This window comes from Dermacentor albipictus, chromosome 10 (assembly GCF_038994185.2).
Source record: "Dermacentor albipictus isolate Rhodes 1998 colony chromosome 10, USDA_Dalb.pri_finalv2, whole genome shotgun sequence".
NCBI classification, from domain to species: Eukaryota; Metazoa; Arthropoda; class Arachnida; order Ixodida; family Ixodidae; genus Dermacentor; species Dermacentor albipictus.
In genome coordinates, this window is record NC_091830.1 from 28,950,269 (window position 1) to 28,972,030 (window position 21,762).

At 45.6% G+C, this 21,762-nt stretch overlaps 1 protein-coding gene across 1 annotated transcript; it reads left to right on the forward strand.

Moving 5' to 3' along the window:
- The first annotated feature begins 1,686 nt into the window (after window positions 1–1,686).
- LOC139051070 (uncharacterized) lies at window positions 1,687–21,107 on the forward strand. Its single transcript, XM_070528140.1, has 4 exons — window positions 1,687–2,036; window positions 4,677–4,951; window positions 6,989–7,164; window positions 20,721–21,107. Exons 1-4 carry the CDS (start codon window positions 1,764–1,766, stop codon window positions 21,047–21,049), a joined length of 1,053 nt encoding a protein of 350 aa, XP_070384241.1. The 5' UTR covers window positions 1,687–1,763; the 3' UTR covers window positions 21,050–21,107.
- Window positions 21,108–21,762: the final 655 nt, after the last annotated feature.

Here is a 21,762-nt window from a genome sequence, read left to right on the forward strand (position 1 = left end):
CCTTGCGAGACATGCCGACAATTACTCTACCCTACTCTACCCGAGCGACTCCTTTCAGGAATTTCTGAATGTTACGCCGCCATGGTACTACATCGTTTACCGTTTACAGGCTGTGGCAAAATGCAAACTTAAGTCAATACGAATGTACACACTTTCAAACGTAAAGGCAGCGATGTCATGAGAACGAAGGTGACGTTTGATGTGTGTTCAGAGAAAAATAGTGAGGAGATGTGTATGCATGAAGATTGAAAAGTGAGACATGCAATTAATACATTTAAATCTTCTATACTCCTTGCGGCACAATTTCGCACGCTAATTCCGGTGAATAGGTCAGGTATGCGCGTACACTCAGTGGCACGTATGCCAGTGACCCGGGGACGCGGCAGGCGAAACATATGAAATGTGTGAAATTCGAAGAAGCCGTAGGATATTGTGGGCTGTTCCAAGAAGAGGTGCCTATGACCCGACAATATATGTACAAGTGTCATTCGTTATTTGTAATTCGATTGTGCAGGCCAGAGGTTCACGCACAGGCTCTGCTTTGCTTGTCAGAATTCCGTCATCATTCTCTGGAACCCTCACGTGTGAGGCTCACGCGTAAGCTTGTGACTTCCGCTAGCACTGTTGTATAAGCTATAGTGCTCACTTAGGCGGAATAAACCGGTAGTTGCCGCCATTGCTTTCCGTTTCACAACATCCAGTTCTTTCGAGTTTTAAAGCTTTTCGTTTCTCGGCCAATCCATCATGGTGCTATGTGTCATTCTTCAGAAGCACGAACAAGAAGTAGGTCGAAAGACAGGTTTATACACCTGCAATACACCTGCAACGAGACCCGAGCTTGAGACTGTGGCGCATCCTGGGCCCACGGCAAAAGCACCACCTGCGCGCTACGCACCCGATACCGCTGTTGACGTTCTTGCGGGCCGCGAGCCTATACAAAACTTCGTAATTATACCTATAGTGTATATGTGTAAGTACGTGAACATACTATAAGCGTCATTCAGCGTCTGCAGTAGCATCTGAGGCGAAAGGCCAGGCTAACATCCCGAGCATATCAACAAAGCTTGTATATATATATATCTCTCTGTCTTTCTCTCTCCCTCTGCAAAATCTTAGGCAGGAATTTCTCTCCCTACATTAATATAACAAACTGGCTATAGATTAATTGTAATATTTATCACCTTTAAAAGCAGACCCACCTGACAGCACTGACAAAACGCACAAACGCACATATTTTCGACACACTTAGCTGTTGAGTTTTCTTTTCTTTCCCCAAGACCATATATGAATGGAATTGTACGACTTTCTGAAACAGATGATCCCACGGTGAGATAACATTCATGGGTGTAAATAGTTGTACGCTTTGTTGCTTACTGCTATTTCGTTTTCCTTTGCATTACCCGCGCCTGCTTGGACCTTGTGTCCGCAGTATAGAATGAAGTTCCTGTTCCTAGCCATTGTTTCTTTCTTAATAACTTGTACCTGGCTTCTTAACTCGTTTATTTCTGTATTCAGCCATTTATAACCTGTGTTGTATATTTATAACTTTTCCTTGATGAATCCCCCCCCTATGTAATGCCCGCATTGGGCCTTTAGGGTATTGAAATAAATACGCTCTCTTTAATTTTGCAAACTACTTCTTCATCTTGATTCCACTACCAACCGTTTCTTGGCGAATACGTCGTAGTGGGTTGCGCCAATCTCTGTGGGGCAAACCAACCATCCAATCTGGTTTGGTGCGAGCTGCGTTCAGGTGCCTGCTGATGGAATCGTCACCGCTTCCGTTGCAGTCGCTGGCCCGTCTTCGGACCTCAGCGATGAGCACTGCGAAGGCCGCTCCAGCGGTGGACCAGCCCTGCACCAGCCGCGGCGAGCCGCTGCTGCGCGCGAAGTCCATGGCAAGGGCGCCACCGACAGCGTTGGCATTGTTCCAGGAGCACGTGCAAGTGCTGAGGCAACACCTGGTAGGCGCCGAGCAGACGCTGGACACCACCGATCCCGATGAGTTGCGTCTGCTCAAGAAGGCACTGATACAAGTGAGTGCAAATTCGTCGAATTGCGAAGGGCACTGCAGGTCACTGCTGTGCAAGGAAGGGGGAGTTCTGGTATGCGAAGGTCGTCTCATACGTATTAGGCAACGCTACGATGGATAGAGAGAATTTTAGCACTGCTCGTGTTGGCGAGGAGTTAGTCAAGTAGGCAAGAAGGATTTGGGAACTTGATGCAATGTTTCTTGTGTAGTCTATGCCTGCTGTGGATACACTATCTGGGAACTCGGAATGAGCACGCGAAGTGCTGCAAAAGTACCGACATCCACGCAGGCAGAATGCCGAGAGGTGATCTTTATTATCTAGTCTGCATAGGGTAGTGCGTTATGACGTCACATGCACTCGAAAAATCGTCGCTGAAGTCACGCTGTAGAAAAAAAAGCACTTTGAAACCAGAATTCTTGGGCTACATTGCAACCTGAACATTGTAGCATACTTCTATGTCGGAAAATATGACGTTATTATGTGTAAACCGTCGAAGATGCAAATTTCTTAAGCAATTTCTTTAGCACCGATCGAGAAGGGGTGACGCGTTTGTGTGGCCAGCGACACACAGTGCATCGCTTACGTTCATGGTCAAAACATAGTATGACGCATACTTAAAGCACAAACAAGTACATATAAGTCTTGGTTCAATTCAACGTCACGTCTACGATATGCAGCCGCGATGCTGAGGAAAGCAGTTCCTATCCCGGCGATGACACGTCCACTTGGTCTAAACGTTGGCTCCAGCGACATTCCTCGTTCTGCCACTGTTAACGAATACATGACGTATTTACTACGTATGGTAGACGTCATAGGTCAGAGAACCGCACTGTGAAACGCGCGGAGTGAGATTCCTATAGCTGCACTCCTTGCGTAGTTTCTGTAGCGTTGCCTACTGAGAATGAATCGGGTTACAGCATTGACCAATTCGTTACGAAGCACGGATTTGCATTTGATTTTCTAACCAAATTATTTCTTTAGTAATCGCAACAAAACCAAGGAAGTATAGGCGTTTTATCAAGTTGGGGCGCCACTAACAAGCTAAAATAGCGTGAAAAACAAGTGGCTGAAAGAACAGAACAGCACGCAAGGGTCGAAGTCGTGCTGATTTATAAAGAGCATGAGGCATGGAGAAAAGAAGAAAAGCCGTAAGTAATACTGTTTACGTTTTAGGTTCATAGTTACTTTAAAGGTAATCCACATTTATTACAGTGTCATTGCCCTGTTGCCAATGGCTTCCTAATTCGGACGATAATCGTGCTCGTTAAAGCTCACCCTGACAGCTTTGCAACTCTGCACCACTTATTCCTGTTCTAATGATGAACTACGAGGGAGGATCAAAAAGTCTTTGACCCTATACTATTTTTAAGCAAATTGTGGCTGTAAATGCAAAGTCAACACATCCAGACCCAGCGGTGGACCTTTCTTGATCGGCCCGGCCTTATCCCTGGGTAGCTCTGCGGAGCGGTGCCGCTGGCAGCTGTTGAAGATGGCGGTTGTGCTTCACACGCCCACGGCGTACGAGCAAAGAAGTGTGATTCGTTTTCTGTTGAGCAAGGAACGAACGCCCATCGAAATTCGCAGGGAAATGCAGCACACGTATGGGAAAACTTGTCTCGCTTTGAGAAGTGTGTTGTGGTGCTGTTGTGAATTCGCAAAAGGTCATGAAGACTTGCATGACAACGAGCATTCGGAGAGGCTGTGTGAGTTGCTGACTGACTATAAAATGGCACATGGGAATCTCAAATTTAGCGCTACGATGGGACAAATATCTGAACCCGTGTGAGGACTATGTGCAGAAATAGTGTAAGGTACGTAGAATAGTGCGTTATATATGTAATTACCTGTAAGTACCTTATTTTGGCCAATAAAAAATTGGGGGAATACTTTCTCATTCTCCCTCGTATTATCGAATAAGAAATTACCTACGTCGGCCTAAATTATGCAAGACAAAGGCCTCTCCCAGCGAGCTCTGATAACAGTTGTTTACGTAAACTGTGTTCATATTATGCCTGCAACTTTTGTGAAAACATCTAATCATATGCCATGCTCGACCAGGCACCCCTTTTATGAACATCAATACCAACGGCTGCGTAATCTATTGTACAGATCTCCAGCCCTACCCTTTTCGCTCAGAGGGACTAACATCGGAATACAAAGGAAGCCTGAGCCTGACACTAAAGTTTCGGCGCGTGGACTTGCATTTGTACTGACAAAAACAAGTTTCTAACTCCAAACGTTGGCTCCAGGCTCAGGATTCTCGTTTACGCCCACTGTCTTCCACTTGAAGATGTCTAACTTCCTGTCGAGCCCTCTTTTTCCGATGCTCTCAAGGATTTCGCAAGCGAATGCCACTAAAAGTAAATACCGTATACCTGCCGGAAGCAAAGAAAACAGCAGTACTCTTTGACTAAGGATTGCGTTGGGGATATAGTGCCAGGCTTGCGCTTCGTACGTGCTGTTTGCTGTTCTCGTCTCTGTGGTTCAACATCGCAGCGCTGCTTTTTAAACACAAGCAGTCTTTGCTCTCTCGCTTTTTGATGACGCCGCTTCGCTACGCTCGAGTTTAGGAGAAAATGGAACGCTTACCCCCCCCCCCCCCCTCGCCTCCCCCCCCCGGACAACTCGCTGATGTCCTCGCAGGTGAGCAAGATGATCTCGCAGATGGAGTCCGTCGCCAATACGCTCGAGCAGAGGCGGCTCAACTTGAGGAACGAGCTGCGCACCTTGGAAGACGAGAACTCGCAGCTCAAGAAGGCGCTCTTCCGCGAGCGCCGCAAGACGCTCAACAAGAAGGCCAACGATTCGCCGCGTCTTGGAGAGCGGATCATATCGCCTCCCCCGCCCTTTTACCGTGGGGAGAGCAACGTGGACTACGACTCGCTGCGTCAGTTCCTGTTCGCCCCGACGATTCTCAGGTAACGCCAACTTCCACAGAAAATGTCTGATAGACCACTTGATTCGCCCTGTTTCTAAGAGGAAATGGGCAGCAGGTAGTGAAAAGAAAGCAGAATATTCTCTCGAGCCAGTAGAAAGTTAATGTGGAGCGAGATAACTAGAACGCGAACTTGTGCCAGCACGCTTGCAACGAAAGCACAAGGACTATTGGAATGAGAAATCAGAAGCACAGCTTTCGAGAACAAATGAGAAGCACAGCCAAAGCGGTTTTAATGTATTATATAAAACTGCAGTTTCGCCCCAAAGTGCGAAGCAACGACACCGATGGCTAGGTTCGGGGCTGCACTTGGGCTCCACGGGAGGTGTTCAAACTGTACGCGGGTGGGACATGCTGGCGTGGCGCAGCACGCAAGGGAACGGCTTCTCGGTATAGAAATAAGAAACATGCGCCCCTGGCAACAACCAGGCGCCTCACAACGCTGGCGCAGTGAGGAGCATCGCGGGCGTCGCGCCTGCAAAGGTCATGAGATGAGACCGACTACACGGGAAGCCATAGATGGAAACAGTGGGCCTTAGTAAGCGCCCACCAAAATATTGAACAACGTTATGTTGACGTTCACTGCCCATTCTGCCCAGATCGGAGCACACAGGCAGCAGCTCAGCAGTAACGCTAGTGTCCTGAAGACAGTTACCTGCGCGCACCGCTCGTACCATCACGTTGACCTGGGGAGGTATTCTATAAGAGTCCACCTAGTAGACTTGTCCATTTCGTCTACCGCTGAAGTGCTGAGCAGCTGGGCTGGGCTGCACGTCCGCAGCAACCAGGTGCCACAGCCAATCAGCATTTCAGTAGCAGACGAAATGGACAAGTCAACTAGGTGGACTCTTATAGAATACAACCCCTGGCTTTGACACCCAAGGTGATCGAGTGACGCACTGACGGCGCCTCAGGCTTAGTTTCGTCCCTGTCGCAGCCAAACGCACTCCGCGTCTGTGGCGGTCCTCTAACCCCCCCCCCCCCCCCCCCCGCGGTAAGCCGAACTGCGTTGTCGACCATAGGGTTGAATAGGGTGCATCGATCCCCTTCTCGCTCGAAGACATCGAGGCATGCTAGTCGAGTGGTACAGTCCGACCTGTTCGACCGCGACGGCGGCGCCACATATGGCGCTTTTCACGCCTCGGGCGTCCACATTTTTGCAATCGCAAGCAAAACGCCGAACTTATATTATTATTCATAAGAGAAGAAATTGAGTTGGGCGGGGCAGAGTGAAGGCCGACGCAACATATTGTGTTTTTCGGTTCGATCGCGTGCCCATAAATTTTCTCATTTTCTTATTTCGACCTAACCATCTGCCGGTTTGTACCGCGTTTGCCTGCTCTTGGTACTTATTGCGTTACTGTAATAGAAGAGCGCGTATCCCGTTCTACAAACTCGAGGATCCTTCCCAAAAACACGCACCTGGCTTCTCGTAGACTGGGTTTCTTTCCCTATGAATCTCGCGTGATAATTTACTTGCTGGATAGTTCAAACTATGTATGTGTTGTTTTCCACATGTCCGTGCGATTTTGCTGAGAAATCCCTATGGCTCGCTCCTGGACGTTCGGCTTTGCTTTGAGAGCAGCGAGCTTCGACGCTGAACAGCTTACAGCAGAGAAAGACGGTTCTGCTAAATGGAGCTCCGCAGTAAATGAGTTCGCCCTTCATCTGAAGTTAACTTTCTCGCAACATTGGATACATAGGCCGTTTAACTGGTTCTAACTAGATCTTGTGAACGAAATAAACGTGTTCGTACATGTGTGACGACCCTTTCTGTACTTATGTTGTAACCTGCATTATGCCAATAATATAACTTATGTGCTGGTAGTAGAAAAGCAGACCTTCTTCAGCTAACCACCGCCATAAAACCAAGCCACGTCGCTTTGCTTCACTGCAAGCGTGGATTGCTCATGCCACTTCTGGAACTTGGATGTTCCCCCTTAAGACTTATATGTTCAATCTGATTAAGATACTAGCGCCACGACACATGCGTGTTTAGACTTACTTCTACGCGCTCCAGATTCCCATCTGCGGACGAGAACGACTCATTGGCAGACTTCCTGTTTGATGGCCCTGATAACAGCGCCTCTACGTCCAAGGTCAGCACTGTCTTCGGCGCCAATCCCGGAACTTCTGGAAAGGCTAAGAGAGGGCGTGGAGGTTCGCCTACAGGCCGGAGTGCCAGCAACGTGATGGGTAAGGCTAGACAGGCCTTATACTGGAAGGGTTTGGCGTCACTTTTTGATAAAATACGATGATGCCCTTACAAAAATACAGCTACGGCTAACTTTTGTATATAGGACACGGCGTCACGGCACCCGCTCTCTTTACAATCGCACACGCACACGCACACACACAACATATATATATATATATATATATAGAGAGAGAGAGAGAGAGAGAGATTATTGCGAACTGTTTTGTGTGTCCTTTGTGCACGTAGTTTAGAATGAAAGAGCACTTTACGAAAAATGTATGTGGCGCACATTTCGGCCCTAGCAAGGCCTCCGTCAAAATAAAGTATATGTACACTCGCTCACAAAATATTGCGGGGCGCGCGAGCGCGTGGCGGAACGACCCTCCTCCCCTACTAGCGGGAAGCCCTGGTGTCGAGACCGACGCCTGAACGCATGCGCGTCCCTCCGAGACGGCAAGCGTGCATGTTTCCGCGCTTCTTCCCTGCGCGCCGGCGATATCCGAATGTAGCCGCGAGGTAGCTCTCTTGCGATTGGCGCTGTGGCGGCTTCAACGGGCACAACTATGTGAGGCGTGTTTAGAAGCGTGAGCTTGCGCGCGCCTCTGCGGCCGAATTTTGTCCAGCCATAATCGCTGACGCATAGGTGGTGAACGCAACAACCCAGGTAGCACACAAAGTCTTGAAAACGTCGTATTAAGGGATTCAACGTCAGAAACGGATTTTTGACCAAAATCGACGCATCAAAGACGTTCCAAACAAGATAGCTTAAAAACGAGGGGTGAATACGTTTGGATAACGTTGGAAGCCAGGCGGCTTAAAAACGAGGGGTGAATACGTTTTGAAAACGACTTCATATGACTCGCTCTATCTCTTTAGTTATCATGTGACCAAGGTGGCCACGTGATTCGTGATGCCGGGCAGCCGGGCGAGCCGGGCATAGTCGCGTCGTCATGGCGGCGTCGCGTCCCCGCACTCGCATTGCGCTGTGGTGTGTTTGCGGCTGTTCTGAATGTGCTGCCGCTGCCCTTTGCTATGTAAGTGTTGCAGTGTTTTGCTGTCACGAAAACGATATTCTGTGATTAGTTTGGGTTGTGCGAAATTGTTTGTGTGGTTTTATAATTCGGAAATCAGTAGTGTTTTCAATTGTTATCTGACCAAGGCGGCCACGTTATTCGTGAAGCCTGGCATAGTTACGTTATCGCACTCGCATGGCACTATAGTCTGTTTGCGACTCTTCTGAATGTGCTGCCGCTGCCTTTTGTCATGTAAGTGTTGCAGTGTTTTGCTGTCAAGAAAACGACATTCTGTGATTAGTTTGGGTTGTGCGATCTGTTTGAGCCGGGCATAATAGCGCTATCGCACTTGCATTGCGCTGTGGTATGTTTGCGGCTGTTCTCAATGTGCTGCCGCTGCCCTTTGTCATGTAAGTGTTGCAGTGTTTTGCCGTCAAGAAAACGACATTCTGTGATTAGTTTGAGTTGTGCGATCTGTTTATGTAGTTTTAATTTGTAAATCAGTAGTGTTTTCAATTGCAGGGCGCCGAGTGGAGGGCACTAATCAGCTCTCCAAGTTCATTGTCATGGTATTTGAGGCGCCTTTTCACTGACGCTGTAATGCAGGCGTTAAGGGCAGTATAAGGATGAAAGTTAGAGGGAAGAAATCGTGCCTAGCTGTGTGTCCCTAGCGTCGGGATCGGCCGCTATGCGTGATCCTAACAAGAAAGCATTTTGCAGAATGCGAAGAAAGATGGCAAAATTGCTGTCTGTGCGCACCTTGCCAATCTCCGCAATAGAGCCGTCATCGTGGTATTTTAGTCTCCCGTTTAGCAAGAGTGTTGCAGACAAGATAACTGGTTCAAACAGGCTTTTTTTATGATTCTGTACTAGTACGGTATCCCAAAAGGTGAGGTCAACTGCTCGCCCTATTTTCTTCCCTCGCGCTACAGCGCACTGACAGAATTTTGCGTGCACCATATATACCGTGCTTTTGTCGTTTACGCTTCAGGTTCTCGATTGTGTTTTCGCCCCCTTTATCCACGTGAGCGGTATTTCATGGCCTTACGGGGTACCACGTGTGTCCATATATTGTGTCCAATATATGAAACGGCCCAATTCTATTTTATTTGACGATTCAAATGGTATTAATGTATTGAGTCCCTTGTAGCTTTGTGCTTGTTATCAATTTTACTACTTGGCGAATGGATATCATGTACGCTGCATAACTCGCTTGTGGATACTGCATACGTGAGTCGAGTATGCTTTAGGTAGTACGATTGTTTGCCGTTTGGGACATGTGTCGGAATGTACGCTGTGCGCCCTTCGCGCTTTAAGCCTGTTTCACATGATGCGATTTTCGTCGCACCGGAAGTGCGATTTCCGTCGTTTGCGATGAAAATCGCAGTCGCAGTGCCGACCCCCCGATTTTCGGCTGCGACCAACCGGTTGGTCGCACAGTCGCACCGTCGCACCGATCGCTGCGATTTTCCGTCGAAATTGCGCGGAGAGCTGTCAACGGAGCTATTTCGCCGGTTTGTTTTGGAAAGTGGCGTCTCGCCCGACAAGTGCAATGCGCGGAGACGTGGATCGTCGAATTCGGTACGTACGCGAAGGGAGAATAAAAAAACTTGTACCGCAGATTGCATTCGATTTCTATGCGTTTGTTGGCACGCTACACAGCAAATGAAGTGCATTTTCACGTTTTCTTCGTACGCCTTTGCGAGTTGTCAGTGCTAGCTAGAGATGTTCGATCCCCAGCAGACGACGAGGTCGCTACAATGTTTTGTTGAGTAGCATAGAAAAATCGCGCTTACGGAGCAGCTTGAATGATTTCAACCTCGGCAAGGGCAAATGACAAGACAGCAAAGTACCCGAAATTTCAACGTTGCGCTGAACGCGGTACCGTTCAGTTGCATTTTCTTGTCGGTTTTCAAGCATGAATTTCCCGATGCATCTTGAAAGCTCATCTTGCCTCTTATTAAATTTGACAGAGCAAAAGTGTAGGCTATCGTAATGAATTTGCTACGGTAGCATTAAATCCGTGGCTCGAATAAAATATTACATGCACGTTAAGTTGCACCTCTTCTCTGGAGAATTTTTTTTCTTGCACAAAAACCAATAAACATCGACTATGTTGCGGACTTTGTATCCTTATTGCATCTGTATGAACAGTTGCTCTGCAAGGTAATTAACTGTACAGCTAGTAGATTAAGTAAATTGCTTGCTATAGTGGCACAGCGACAACGTACCCTTTTGCACAATCATGTAGAACTTGTGCAACAATGCAAAAAGCAGGCAAACGGCCTGTTCTTGTGGGGCTAAAACAGTATAAAACGACACGCTGAAGAAAAGTAAATCAAAACTGTGCAGTGAAGTCAGCCAGTACAAGCAGTTCTTGCACGTTCACAGCTGATCAAGTCTGCAGAAACATTCATGCCTTACATGTTTCTAGTAAGTTTATAATAAGTTTGTGATCACATATATTAGTGTGTAAACCCATATAACGATATCCGCTGCGATTACTATCTTTATAAGTAATGAAATACCATGCTACTTGCAAGAACATATATCACCCGAGGATCTTAGAACAAATTTCTGCATTTCAACAATACACAATATGTGGTTTATTCAATAAAGGACCACAAACTAGGCTTTTTTTGCAATGACAAATTTATTCCAAACTTTACTTGCATACAGGCAAGAAAAAAAATTATAGACAGAAATATTGTTCTTCAATTTGTTCACCTGCCACTGTGTCTATAGCATTCTGCTGCTAACACAAGGTGAGGGGTTGATTTGCCAGCCATGGAAGTCGCATTTCGATGGGAGTCGTAGGTGAAAAAAAAAAAGCTCTTGCACTTAGATTTAGTTCATCACCTTTTATTGAACCCTTAGACTTCAAAATACTATTGCATAGGGGGGCATGCTTAAGCAAAATATAACACCAATAAAAAAGCAATAGAAAGCAGAGGGCAGAATTCTAAAACAACCATCTTTCGTGATAATTCGAGTGTGTAAATATTCATTGCATCAATATGTATTGTTCAACAGCACTGCACAAATAAGCATGATCAGGTATAGCAAGTACTGTGTCAGGAAGCTGGTTCTACAGATGTATAAATGTCAAGGCATGAATGCTCATACTACGTTGCACACATAGCACAAAGAAAACCTTTTTCAAGAGTTGTCTGTTCTGGCAGTTATGAGTGGGCCATAAGCAGCAGAAACTTTATCGCAGGACATTGTGTAATACCGCTTATGAAAGAATGAAGAGGCCTTTAACAGCAGTACCTTATGCTGCTCTAATAAGAGGAACGATGAGGAAAAAAAATTTCTGGTACAGCACTTAAACAGTAACTTTCTGCAAGACAGAAAATTCCAGGTCAGAGTTGGAGGTACATTTGGCCCACACACACCAACAACACGGGCATACTACAAGAAACACTACAGCCTATGGCGTATTACAGTCTATGTGAAAGCTATCTTATACAGAAATCAAGAATGATGCAACAAGCCCTCGACAACACTGCAGACTTTCTTGGCCAGTCTGGCCTCTCGCTTTCTGATAAGTCAGCTCATATCGACGTCGGAAAAAAAAGAAAGACTAGAATCAAGAACTACCCCAGATTGCACATTGTGATCCACATAGCTGGACAAGTATGCCCGCAAGTCAACGTCCACAAATCCTCAGCAAGTGTAAGCCCATGACGGCACAGCCAGCACGTGGGTGAAACAATTATGCAATGCCTGGACGCAACTTCCACACCTGGTGAAAAGAATAATCTCGAAATAATGGGGGTGGACGAGTGGATACTATAGAAAATCGCAGATGCTTTGCTTGTGTCCAAGGTATGGTACGGTATGAATTACCTGCAGCACACAAAAAAGACAACTCATCGAATACAGGCATCGGGTAGTAATAACAGGTCTTTCCAACTGTACCATGCTTGAAGACCTCTATGAGAAAGAGCTAACGAACAAGCACCTAGACAGAGTAGAATTCGCTGCCTGCAGCACAAATTCTTTGTCTCAAGAGCTCAGAACCTCATCGCAAGATACTATGACAGCTAGCATATGAGATGCAAAGACGACTACCCCTCCCTTCAGAAACACAACCTCGGGAGTACCTGAACTTGAAACACAACAAGGCCCATACCATGGAATATGGGGGCAAACAATTAGGCCAGGAGACTATATGCAACTGCCAAACACACAGAAGAGGTTGCTAGTCATGAAGATACAAGCAAACATAAGGCACATATAGTACACTGATCTGGCAATAGCAGTGTAACAGTAGTATGAGACTACATAAAACTAAACCCCATATAAGTGAGTACCATTCCAGGTCATCCTACACCTAGAAAAGCTGAACTGAAAGCAATCAAAGCAGCACTTGTAGTGCAGATTACACCCTGCACAACACCCTGCATGGATTCACCAGAAACTGTCTGGGCCTGCACATCACACAAGATTGTCAGGAAAATCAGGAGATTGACACGCAACTTGCAAGCACATGGTCAGAAATTAAATTACAGGATACATAGCCATGCAAATATTCCAGGACACAAGCGGGCTTATAAGCCTGACATAATAACTGAAAACTAGAGTTTGTGTGTATTCATTATTAACTAAAGTGCAACAGATAGACAACAGACAAGAACGAAGCGCTCTGTGTGTTCACTTCGTTCCTGTCCATTGCATTTCTGTTGCACTATAGTTAATGAATTCATAAGGCTGCACAGGAGAAGAATGATACGTCTGCCCAAGGGCCCGATCTCACATCCAAATCCACATGTGTGCACACACACGCACACAAATGTTGCAAGAGTGCATAGCATGAAGCAGTATCAACAGGATGACAATAGATATGGATGAGGACTAACTTTCAACTGAGGTTCATTTGTAAAAATGTGGCGAGTTATACAAATTACCAGAAAAAGAAAGGACGACGAGCAAAACGAGAACAAGGTGAAAGCAGGAGCCAACGTCTCGACTAGTGGACTTGTCTTCTCCAAGGTCCACGTTTGGAAACGTTGGCTCCTACTTTCACCTTGTTCTCATGTTGCTCATCGTCTTGAATTTCCATCTCCTGCCTTCCCCGAGTTTTCCCCAGAAAAAGAAAGACATCTTTGAAAGATAGATAAAAATTGGTGCTTGATGCAGCCAAACATAAATAAAAATGCTACAGAAAGAAAACAGAGAAAAATTCCAAGTGCAGGAAAAAATCATTACAATTGCCAATCCTGCATGCCAGCACCTTTCAAGAAACACTGCTGTTATTCCAATAGACAGACTGATAGCTTGCTTATGTAAGCACATTCTTCTAGTTCCATGCCATTGGGAAAAAAATGAGTTTCCTGGAAGGTAGCCACATGCACACTTGGTGATCACAATGTTTTTTTTTTCCCTGGACTTGTATATCTATATGTATTTTCTCCCTTTCCTGCTTTTATGTTTGGTTTCATCAAGCACTAGTCTTTATCAGGTTTTATTGTTGTACTACTTTGTGGTAACCTTTATAGATCATTGCATTTTCACAATAAACCTTTTAATTAGAAGTTAGCATAACCTGTTCTTACTGCTTCACACTGTACGTTCTTGCTACATTGGCCAAATAAAAGATTTTATAAGCTCTCATGAGGGCCATTAAGGTGACTTGTTGCAGTCTAAAAAAAAACGAATAGCCTGGCTGCAAATGGCACCAGAGAACACATAGGACAAACAAGAAAACCGACATGATCTAACAATCAAAAGTTTAATGTACACACCAAGTTAATGCTCGCTGACAAGCAATAGACTGAACATACACAAAAAGGAGAAGCAAAAATTCATGTGCATTTCCTGACAGGAAATGCATCCATTTCTAACAGAGGCCGTGCTGACAAGATTAACCCAGCATTTTTAGATCTACAGCTTCCGTAATTTCTCTATGCAGCCGATCTGCACAAAATGCTAGCTTCTTCCTCTAAAATGCACGCTCAGATGTGGAGAATGCATTGTAGAGGAAGCTACCATTCTGTGCAGATCGGCTGCCTAGAGAAATTATGGAAGCTGTAGATGCAAAGACACTGGGAGAATCTTGTGTCAGCATGGTCGCTGTTACACTTTCAGAGATGGATGCGTTTCCTGTTGGGATCTGTATGGACACACATCAGATCTTGCTTCTGCTTTTTGTGTAAATTTGATTTATTGCTTGTCGAACAGCATTGACTCGGCATGTTCAATAAACTTTCATTTGTTAATACACCTCATGATTGTCTTGGTCTCTAGCAGAAAGGTGTTCATTCTTTTTACAGTGAAGCTGTGTATGCCTAGGCGAAGCACTCGTGGTCCGATCCCAAAAACCCTAGTGTAGGGGTATGAGCCATTGTTTAAGGGGGTGTGAGCCATTGCATTCGTCTTCCATGATGGACGGAGACATTTCGTGTTGGGTAGACATAGAAATGCTTATGCATTTCAAAGATACATTTATCTGCGTATTATTGCAGGGAAGGGACACAGAGAGGGATGGGGTTAAGACAAGATCATGATGTCATTATTATCTCGCAGCGAAGGTGTGGTGGGCCATTGGCTAGACCGATAGTGACGTCGTTTCTCTCTAGCAGCAGAGTGCGCGTGCAGCAGTCTCTCTCCGACTTCTCAAGAGGTTCGAAAATGTGTCCCTGTATTTAATTAAATGAAATGTGCAGCCCCGGTGTGTCACTTCGTAACTACAGTGCATAACTGAGTCATAAACATTATGATTAAGGCATTACAAAACACAAGTGCGTAACATAATCCAGAAAGACTTTGATGGACCCGCTGGATTAACACAATGAACCACTCATTGCACTTTCCTTGATGGTGATCTTGCAAAGTGCAATGTGTGGCATTCCAAACAAACAATGTGATAAACCCAAGCCAAACATGTGCATAACCTCATTAAGAAACACAGACATAACCAATAAAATAGAAAGACTTGAATAAACCATTGGAATTAACTCAGTGATGAACACCGGGGCCGCACATTTCAGCTTCGCAGGTTTACCGTCTGTACAGGGTGCATGGGCAGTAACTTTTTCTGTTATTTGTTAAGTATTGTATAATGTTGTGCCAGTAAAACATGTTGTGCTAGTTGGTGCAATGTTTTGGTACTGCTTTTTTTCTTAATGTTGTGCCCTTCTTCCTTTTGTAACAACTTTTTTATTCCCCCTTGCATAATACTCCAACCTTGCAGCCTGCGAGGTATATAAATAAATAAGTACATAAGCACGTCATTCATTCATCTGCATACACCTCGCACCATTCCTTGCTCAACAAACGTCACTGTGTTGATGTCTCGCAGCGTGTATCTACATTAACTGCCGTTTGCGTTTCGGTATGGTTTGTGAACAGTGTAATGCATAAAGATTACATGACATTAAGGTTGTGACCTATGCGGTGCATAAGCAAACCTTGCAAAAGATGACAAGTTGGATTGTTGAAAATAAGACAAATGGTATATATCGTAGTTACTTTAACAGCATTTAATTGACCACTTGACAAAAACTTCACTTCGCATAGATTCCAACACGTACACTGAATCTGCAGTTTTCTTTTTTGCTTATTAATGCAGTCGTTACTGCATGGCCACATTGTAGATTTGAAAACAAAGTGAAATAAATTTGTTTCTTGCAATATAACAATATGTGTAGATCACTGCGATTGTAACCCCAGAACTTAATGCAAACATGCACACTATAGGACGCAGACAAATGTTCAGGACAAATTTCAGAATGTTTGCATTCTGATACATATGAAAGTGAACGGTTTCATTCCATGGCTGTCAATGAGAGGGAGAGAGAAAACTTAATTGTGTTCGTGGAACAAAAACGCACTGATAAGCTTAGACATATAGTCATTGCTTAACACTTTCGAAATGAATAATTATAGCTTGCTATCGACATTGAAGCAGCCATTCGACAGCAAGAAAAGGAATCAGTTTTTCCAGCTCTGAACATTGAATTGGAGGAAATGCAAGCAGGCATAAAATTCTGACAATATAATGTATAGAAATACCAAATTGGAATAAACATTGAGGCTTGCATTTGTACTTTCTCTGGCTGAGCAATCTAGTTTGAAATGACTCCCATAAGCATGTCGTAACAATGTTGATCTAATACAGGTTAAATGCATGACTAGCTTAAGAAATCTGGACGATTGCTATAAATTACAGTGAAGAAACTATAATATCTAATAGCATTAATAATATAATAATATTTATTTCCACAAAACAGGCTAACCGTGAGCTGGAGCTAACCGTGAGAGGCGTGCGAGGCTGAGCAGAAAGCTGAAAAATTCTACGGCAAGTGCACCTGCCGTGGGCCTACGATCCTTCATTATGAATAGCGCGTATTGATATGGTCTTCTTGTTAGAAGTTCCGAGTATACTACCAGCGCGAGACACAGGACAACAAAGTGGACGAGAAGCGTGTCTTTTAGAATGCTATGTTACAACGTACAGGTTTCTACAAAAGTGATGGTAACTGCTCGAAACATTTGATGCGTCGGCTTTTGCGCCTTTAGAAATATTGAGAGGGGGCTCCCATATATATATTCGCAGCGCAAGCACGGCGATGGACGAACCAGGCTAGCGCTAAGGTTGAATTTCACAACACAATTTTCATTCCACGTCGTAATCACACAGATCGTTTGAGGCTTCGTTCAGGGGCACACGCGGGCGTTCGGGTTGGTGCTTCTTGTTGCGTTTGGCGTAAGAATATGGCTAGGAGCAGGCACCACATATGCGCAATGACAGGCAATATACACGTATCATTTCTCTAGACGCTGACGCCGAGCACGGGTAGCGCGAGGATCTTGTTGGGCTGACACGACAGCTTAGTGGCAGCCGAATTCCGAATACTGCATATACGGTGAGGGTAGCTATATGAACTTGACGATTGGTCATCTTGCAGATTGTTGTAGCACAGGCAGAACAAAACGGTCATAGAAGGTAGATAAGGCAACACACACCGCTGAACCACCTGCGAACAGCTGTTTACGTGCGCGATGTCGCACTGAACTACAGAAACCGCCGTCGCGCACCCCAAGACAAATCTTAACTAACGTTTTTAAATAAGTAAACGTACATATTATTTGCTTATAATCAAGAGAAGTCAATAATATTATAGTGTAAACGTTTTATTCACTACAATAAAAGAATTATGCAGCGTGTGCCACGAAACCTGGCACTAAGCAACCCTGGGCGTCGCACCAGTCGCATTGTTAAAATCGCAATCATGTGAAATGAGCCCTCTAAAAATCGCATTGCGACGCGTGCGACAGCACCGATTTTCGTCGTTGCAGTCGCAGCATGTGAAACAGGCTTTACGTAGTCGGCGGCCTGCCGAGTTCGTGCGAGTGCAATGTGTGCGCATGGAATTTGCGAAGCGCTCGCGCGGTTTTTTTTTATATGTGTTCTGTTCGCGCGCTTCGCAAAGCAGGGCATGCCGCAGTTCTTTGTCCTTGTGCAACACATTTTCCTAGCGTACGCCTGTGCATTATTTGATACCGGTTTCACACGGGGCTCTTTTAACCGCTATCCAATCCGTTACAAATCGAATTTCTCGGTCGTGATTGGCTCCTTTGCGCAAGCTACGAGAGTGAGCCAGTCGCATCGATAATTTCGATCTGGATCGGGCTTGATCGCGATCGAGAGTGGTCGTGTGACACCGGTTTTACACATGGCTCCCACATAGGGAACACTTTAAGTTCAATGCTACTGAGTGAAGAGAAAGTGCATATATATGCCAGTGGTGGTATGTGGGCAAGTCTTTCTGGTGAAGCCAATACTTGTGCATTCAAAACATTTCAACTACCAGCGTAGTGCATCAATGTGTCTACTTCACAAAACGGAGCACCAGTGCAGATATCTGAGCATACCTGTCCAGGACAGCAAGTGTGTCTACATTTAAACCACTACCAGCTTGTGCGGCAGTTCTATTTCCAGCGGGACTGCAGTATAATCAGTAGGGTGCGCTCAAGTTGTTTATCTATGAAGCTCTGCCTCGACTGTGTGCCAAATATTTTTGGACGTGAAAGTGGGGGTGAATTGGTAAACATCAGTGGAACTGTGCCTGGACGTTGTGGCAAATGTTTTTGGATGTGAAAGTGTGGGTGAACTGGCAAGGAATTTGCTCTGGGCTACATGTGTTAAGAGTTTTTCTCATTCAGAGTGCTTTTTTTTTACTTTAGGAGACTGAAGATATGCGCAAAGTGTGACATGTCAGTGTGCTAATTAATGTATTTGCTGGTTTGCAAATTACTCGTTGCAACTTTGTTTTTGCCAGAGAGGTACAACTTTGCCTCTTGTACAGGGTTTTTTAGATAAAACACTTACTATTTATTACGACCATTGCTTCCTTTGTTACACAAATGCAGCTTCCAGTGCATTCCAGTTTATTTCCATGTTTATGTAAGTTACTAATATGAGGCTTGCATATTCATTTCTCACGTTCTGGAGTGGCAAGATGCAGCATTACTGTCTCATCGTTCGCTGTACTACAGTAGTGTTCACTAGTTACACTGAATCCCCCGTTTAAGTATTCTGTAGTAATTTCACTTTATTGCTTTTTTGTTGTATGGTTATTTTTCTCGCCATTACCTTCTTTGATATATCCTAAAGGCGATATTTCCAATTTTGCATTGTTCCCATTTTTTTTATTTCCGTCACGGGATTATTTTATGATGGTATGCGGTGGTATTTCTTTTTGTGCTCTTTTCAAGCTTCTAGCTGATTGGTAACATTGCTTGGAGGCAGTTACCATCCGATTCATACTCTTGCATTTTTCAGTCTACTTCCATTCGCTCCGATGTCACTTCTGCATAACTCTACTAATAGCACGTGCTCATTACTATGATAAATGAGAAACATTAGTACACTCCAGGTTCTTCTGTTCATTTTTGTATGTGTACTTGGAATTTTGTTTATGTGCTAGTGAATGTTCACTTTCGAGTTCATCACGAATCCTTTCTGCGACTTTTGTCATTGCTGATGTACTTTTACTTCTATTTGCATTTCTCACACAGTTTGTTCGAAGCTTGCATAAGCATTACATTTTAATAAAGTGTTTTTGCTTGGTCACAATGTTCTCATTTCATGCACTCTTGGCATGAAGAGCTTGGTCTTACCGCCTGCCAAGTCGTGACCATTTGTTCTTTGCAGGATGTCATTCCCGTTTTGGTTGTTAGCATCGTAGCTTACTAAAGGTGGTATTAAGGATTCATCATTCCTAACAGGCTTATTTTCGTGGGACTTGGTAGAGGATGCGCCGGCCATGCGGGGAACAGTGCTTGGCACTGCGCCATGGCTCTTGCAGTCAACACCGACGCTTCTACTCATCTGGGGCGCGATTGGAGATCGTTGTTCGAAACGCCCGATCAGTTTCACCTCACGCGATTGGCCTAGGCCGTGCCGACGGGTGCGGCTGACGACGTCTGCGCGGCATAGGCCAGTCGCGTGAGGCGAAACTAAACGCGTGTTTTGAACAACGATGTCTGATCCCACCCATCACCCGCGAAAATTAGCTTCAGATGATCGTAAACCTTTCAAGACCACTTTTAGACCAGCTTTTTGATAACCTCCTAAAAACGTTTAGAAATTGGTTACGAATAGTTTTGGCAAAGGGATTACTTGTGTCTTTCCCAATCCTATTTCTAGACCAGCTTTTCGAATACGTCTTGCAGACCTGTTCTAGATCGTCTCAAGAAAGTAATTAAGCCGGACATTAGCAGAAATATACGACGTTTTCCCGCCGAAGTTCTCTCATTCGTGTCTTCTTTAACCCGTTTTTATCGTCTTGGATAAACGCTGCGAAAACGTTACGTATCTCTTTTGTGCTACCTGGGAAGTCTTTTTTTGTTCTACGCTGCACCTTTTCGTGGCCAATCTTCGTTGTTTATTTCTTGTTACGAACGGGGCGTTCTCCTGCAGAAGAGCGTGGCAGGAAAGGCGCTCTATAGAAGGAGACAGGCAAGACGAAAATGAGCTCTTGATTTCCGTTGTATAAACGAAGTTTTGCCCGTCAAAGCCGCCACAGCGCCAAACGCAAGAGGCGCACCTCGCGGCTGCATTCGGATATCGCCGGCGCGCAAGGAGGAAGCGCGGAAACATGCGCGCTTGCAGTCTCGGAGGGACGCGCATGCGTGCAGGCGCCGGTCTCAACACCAGGGGTTCCCCGCTAGTAGGGGAGGAGGGTCGTTTCGCCATGCGCTCGCGCGCCCCGCAATATTTTGTGGGCGAGTGTACATATATATATATATTGGGCGGCCAGTTAGTGTCAAAATTATTCCAATGCGCTTTGTGCGAACTCTACTGGAAGAAATTCAGGGTAGTAAATTTTCAGCATCTAAGAAACATCATCACTACTTATGCTTGACATAATGGATCTGCCTGCATATGTCTCAATCTGAAAGCAAAGTTCTGTAAAATTGATTGATTGATTGATTGATTGATTGATTGATTGATTGATTGATTGATTGATTGATTGATTGATTGATTGATTGATTGATTGATTGATTGTGTTATTTTCACACGGGTGCAGGCGGTAAGCGTTCCGGCAGCGTCAAGCGAGGTTGGGGAACCACAGCGGCGCGGGCCAGGCCCCGACCCCTCTTGCGCACCCTGGCAGGAGTCGAGACGGGCGGCGCGAGCTCCAGCGCGGCGCCCGTGCCCGCGTTGAATGACGTCATACTTCTGGGAGGCTCAGCGCCCGCCATGACGCCCGTCGCGCTGACGCCTCCGCCCCTGCCTAGCTTGGAACAAAACGAGATCGACGATCTGGCCCAGAGGCTCCGCAACCGCAACAACAAGTTCGCGGGCAAGAAAGAGGAGGCGTTCACCATCATAGAATGGAACGCTTCTATCGACTGAGCAGGCAGGCGTTGGCTGGACATATTGGCAACTATTAAAATTCACGCCTAGAAGGAGACACCGGTTTCGGGCACCGCTTTTCTTTGGAATAGCGACATGGAAGACAGAGGCACAAAAGTAAGAAAATCAGCAAAAGCTAAATGCGATTGTTTATGCGTTGCATATTGCAATCACTCAGTTCAGCCCTTGGGCGCGGCCGCGGGCAGCCACCATTGAGGGTATGAGCCATAGTTCATTGCTGCGCGTCTCATATGTGGGTCTATTCTCTTTTATGTTTGCTATGTTTTATATTAAGTTGCTTCTATTTTTATGCGTTGCATATTGCAATCACTCAGTTCAGTCCTTCGGCGCGGCCGGGCAGCCACCATTGACCTTTGCGCAACCACGTGACGTGACGTCACGACAGCCGGAGGAAAAGCTTGGCCCCAACTCGCGCAATATGCAACGCATTCTTGGCTTAACCAAGCTAGGCCTGGCCATTTTTTTTTATGCGAAGCATATTACGAGGGCTCAACCCAGCTCCTCACGCGCGGCGGTGACCATGAAATCACGTGACACCGTGACGTCACGACAGAGGAGAAGTGGCTTTGGCTCAACTCTTGCAAGACGGGCTGGGTGGGAATCGAACCAGGGTCTCCGGAGTGTGGGACGGAGACGCTACCACTGAGCCACGAGTACAACGCTTCAAAGCGGTACAAAAGCGCCTCTAGTGA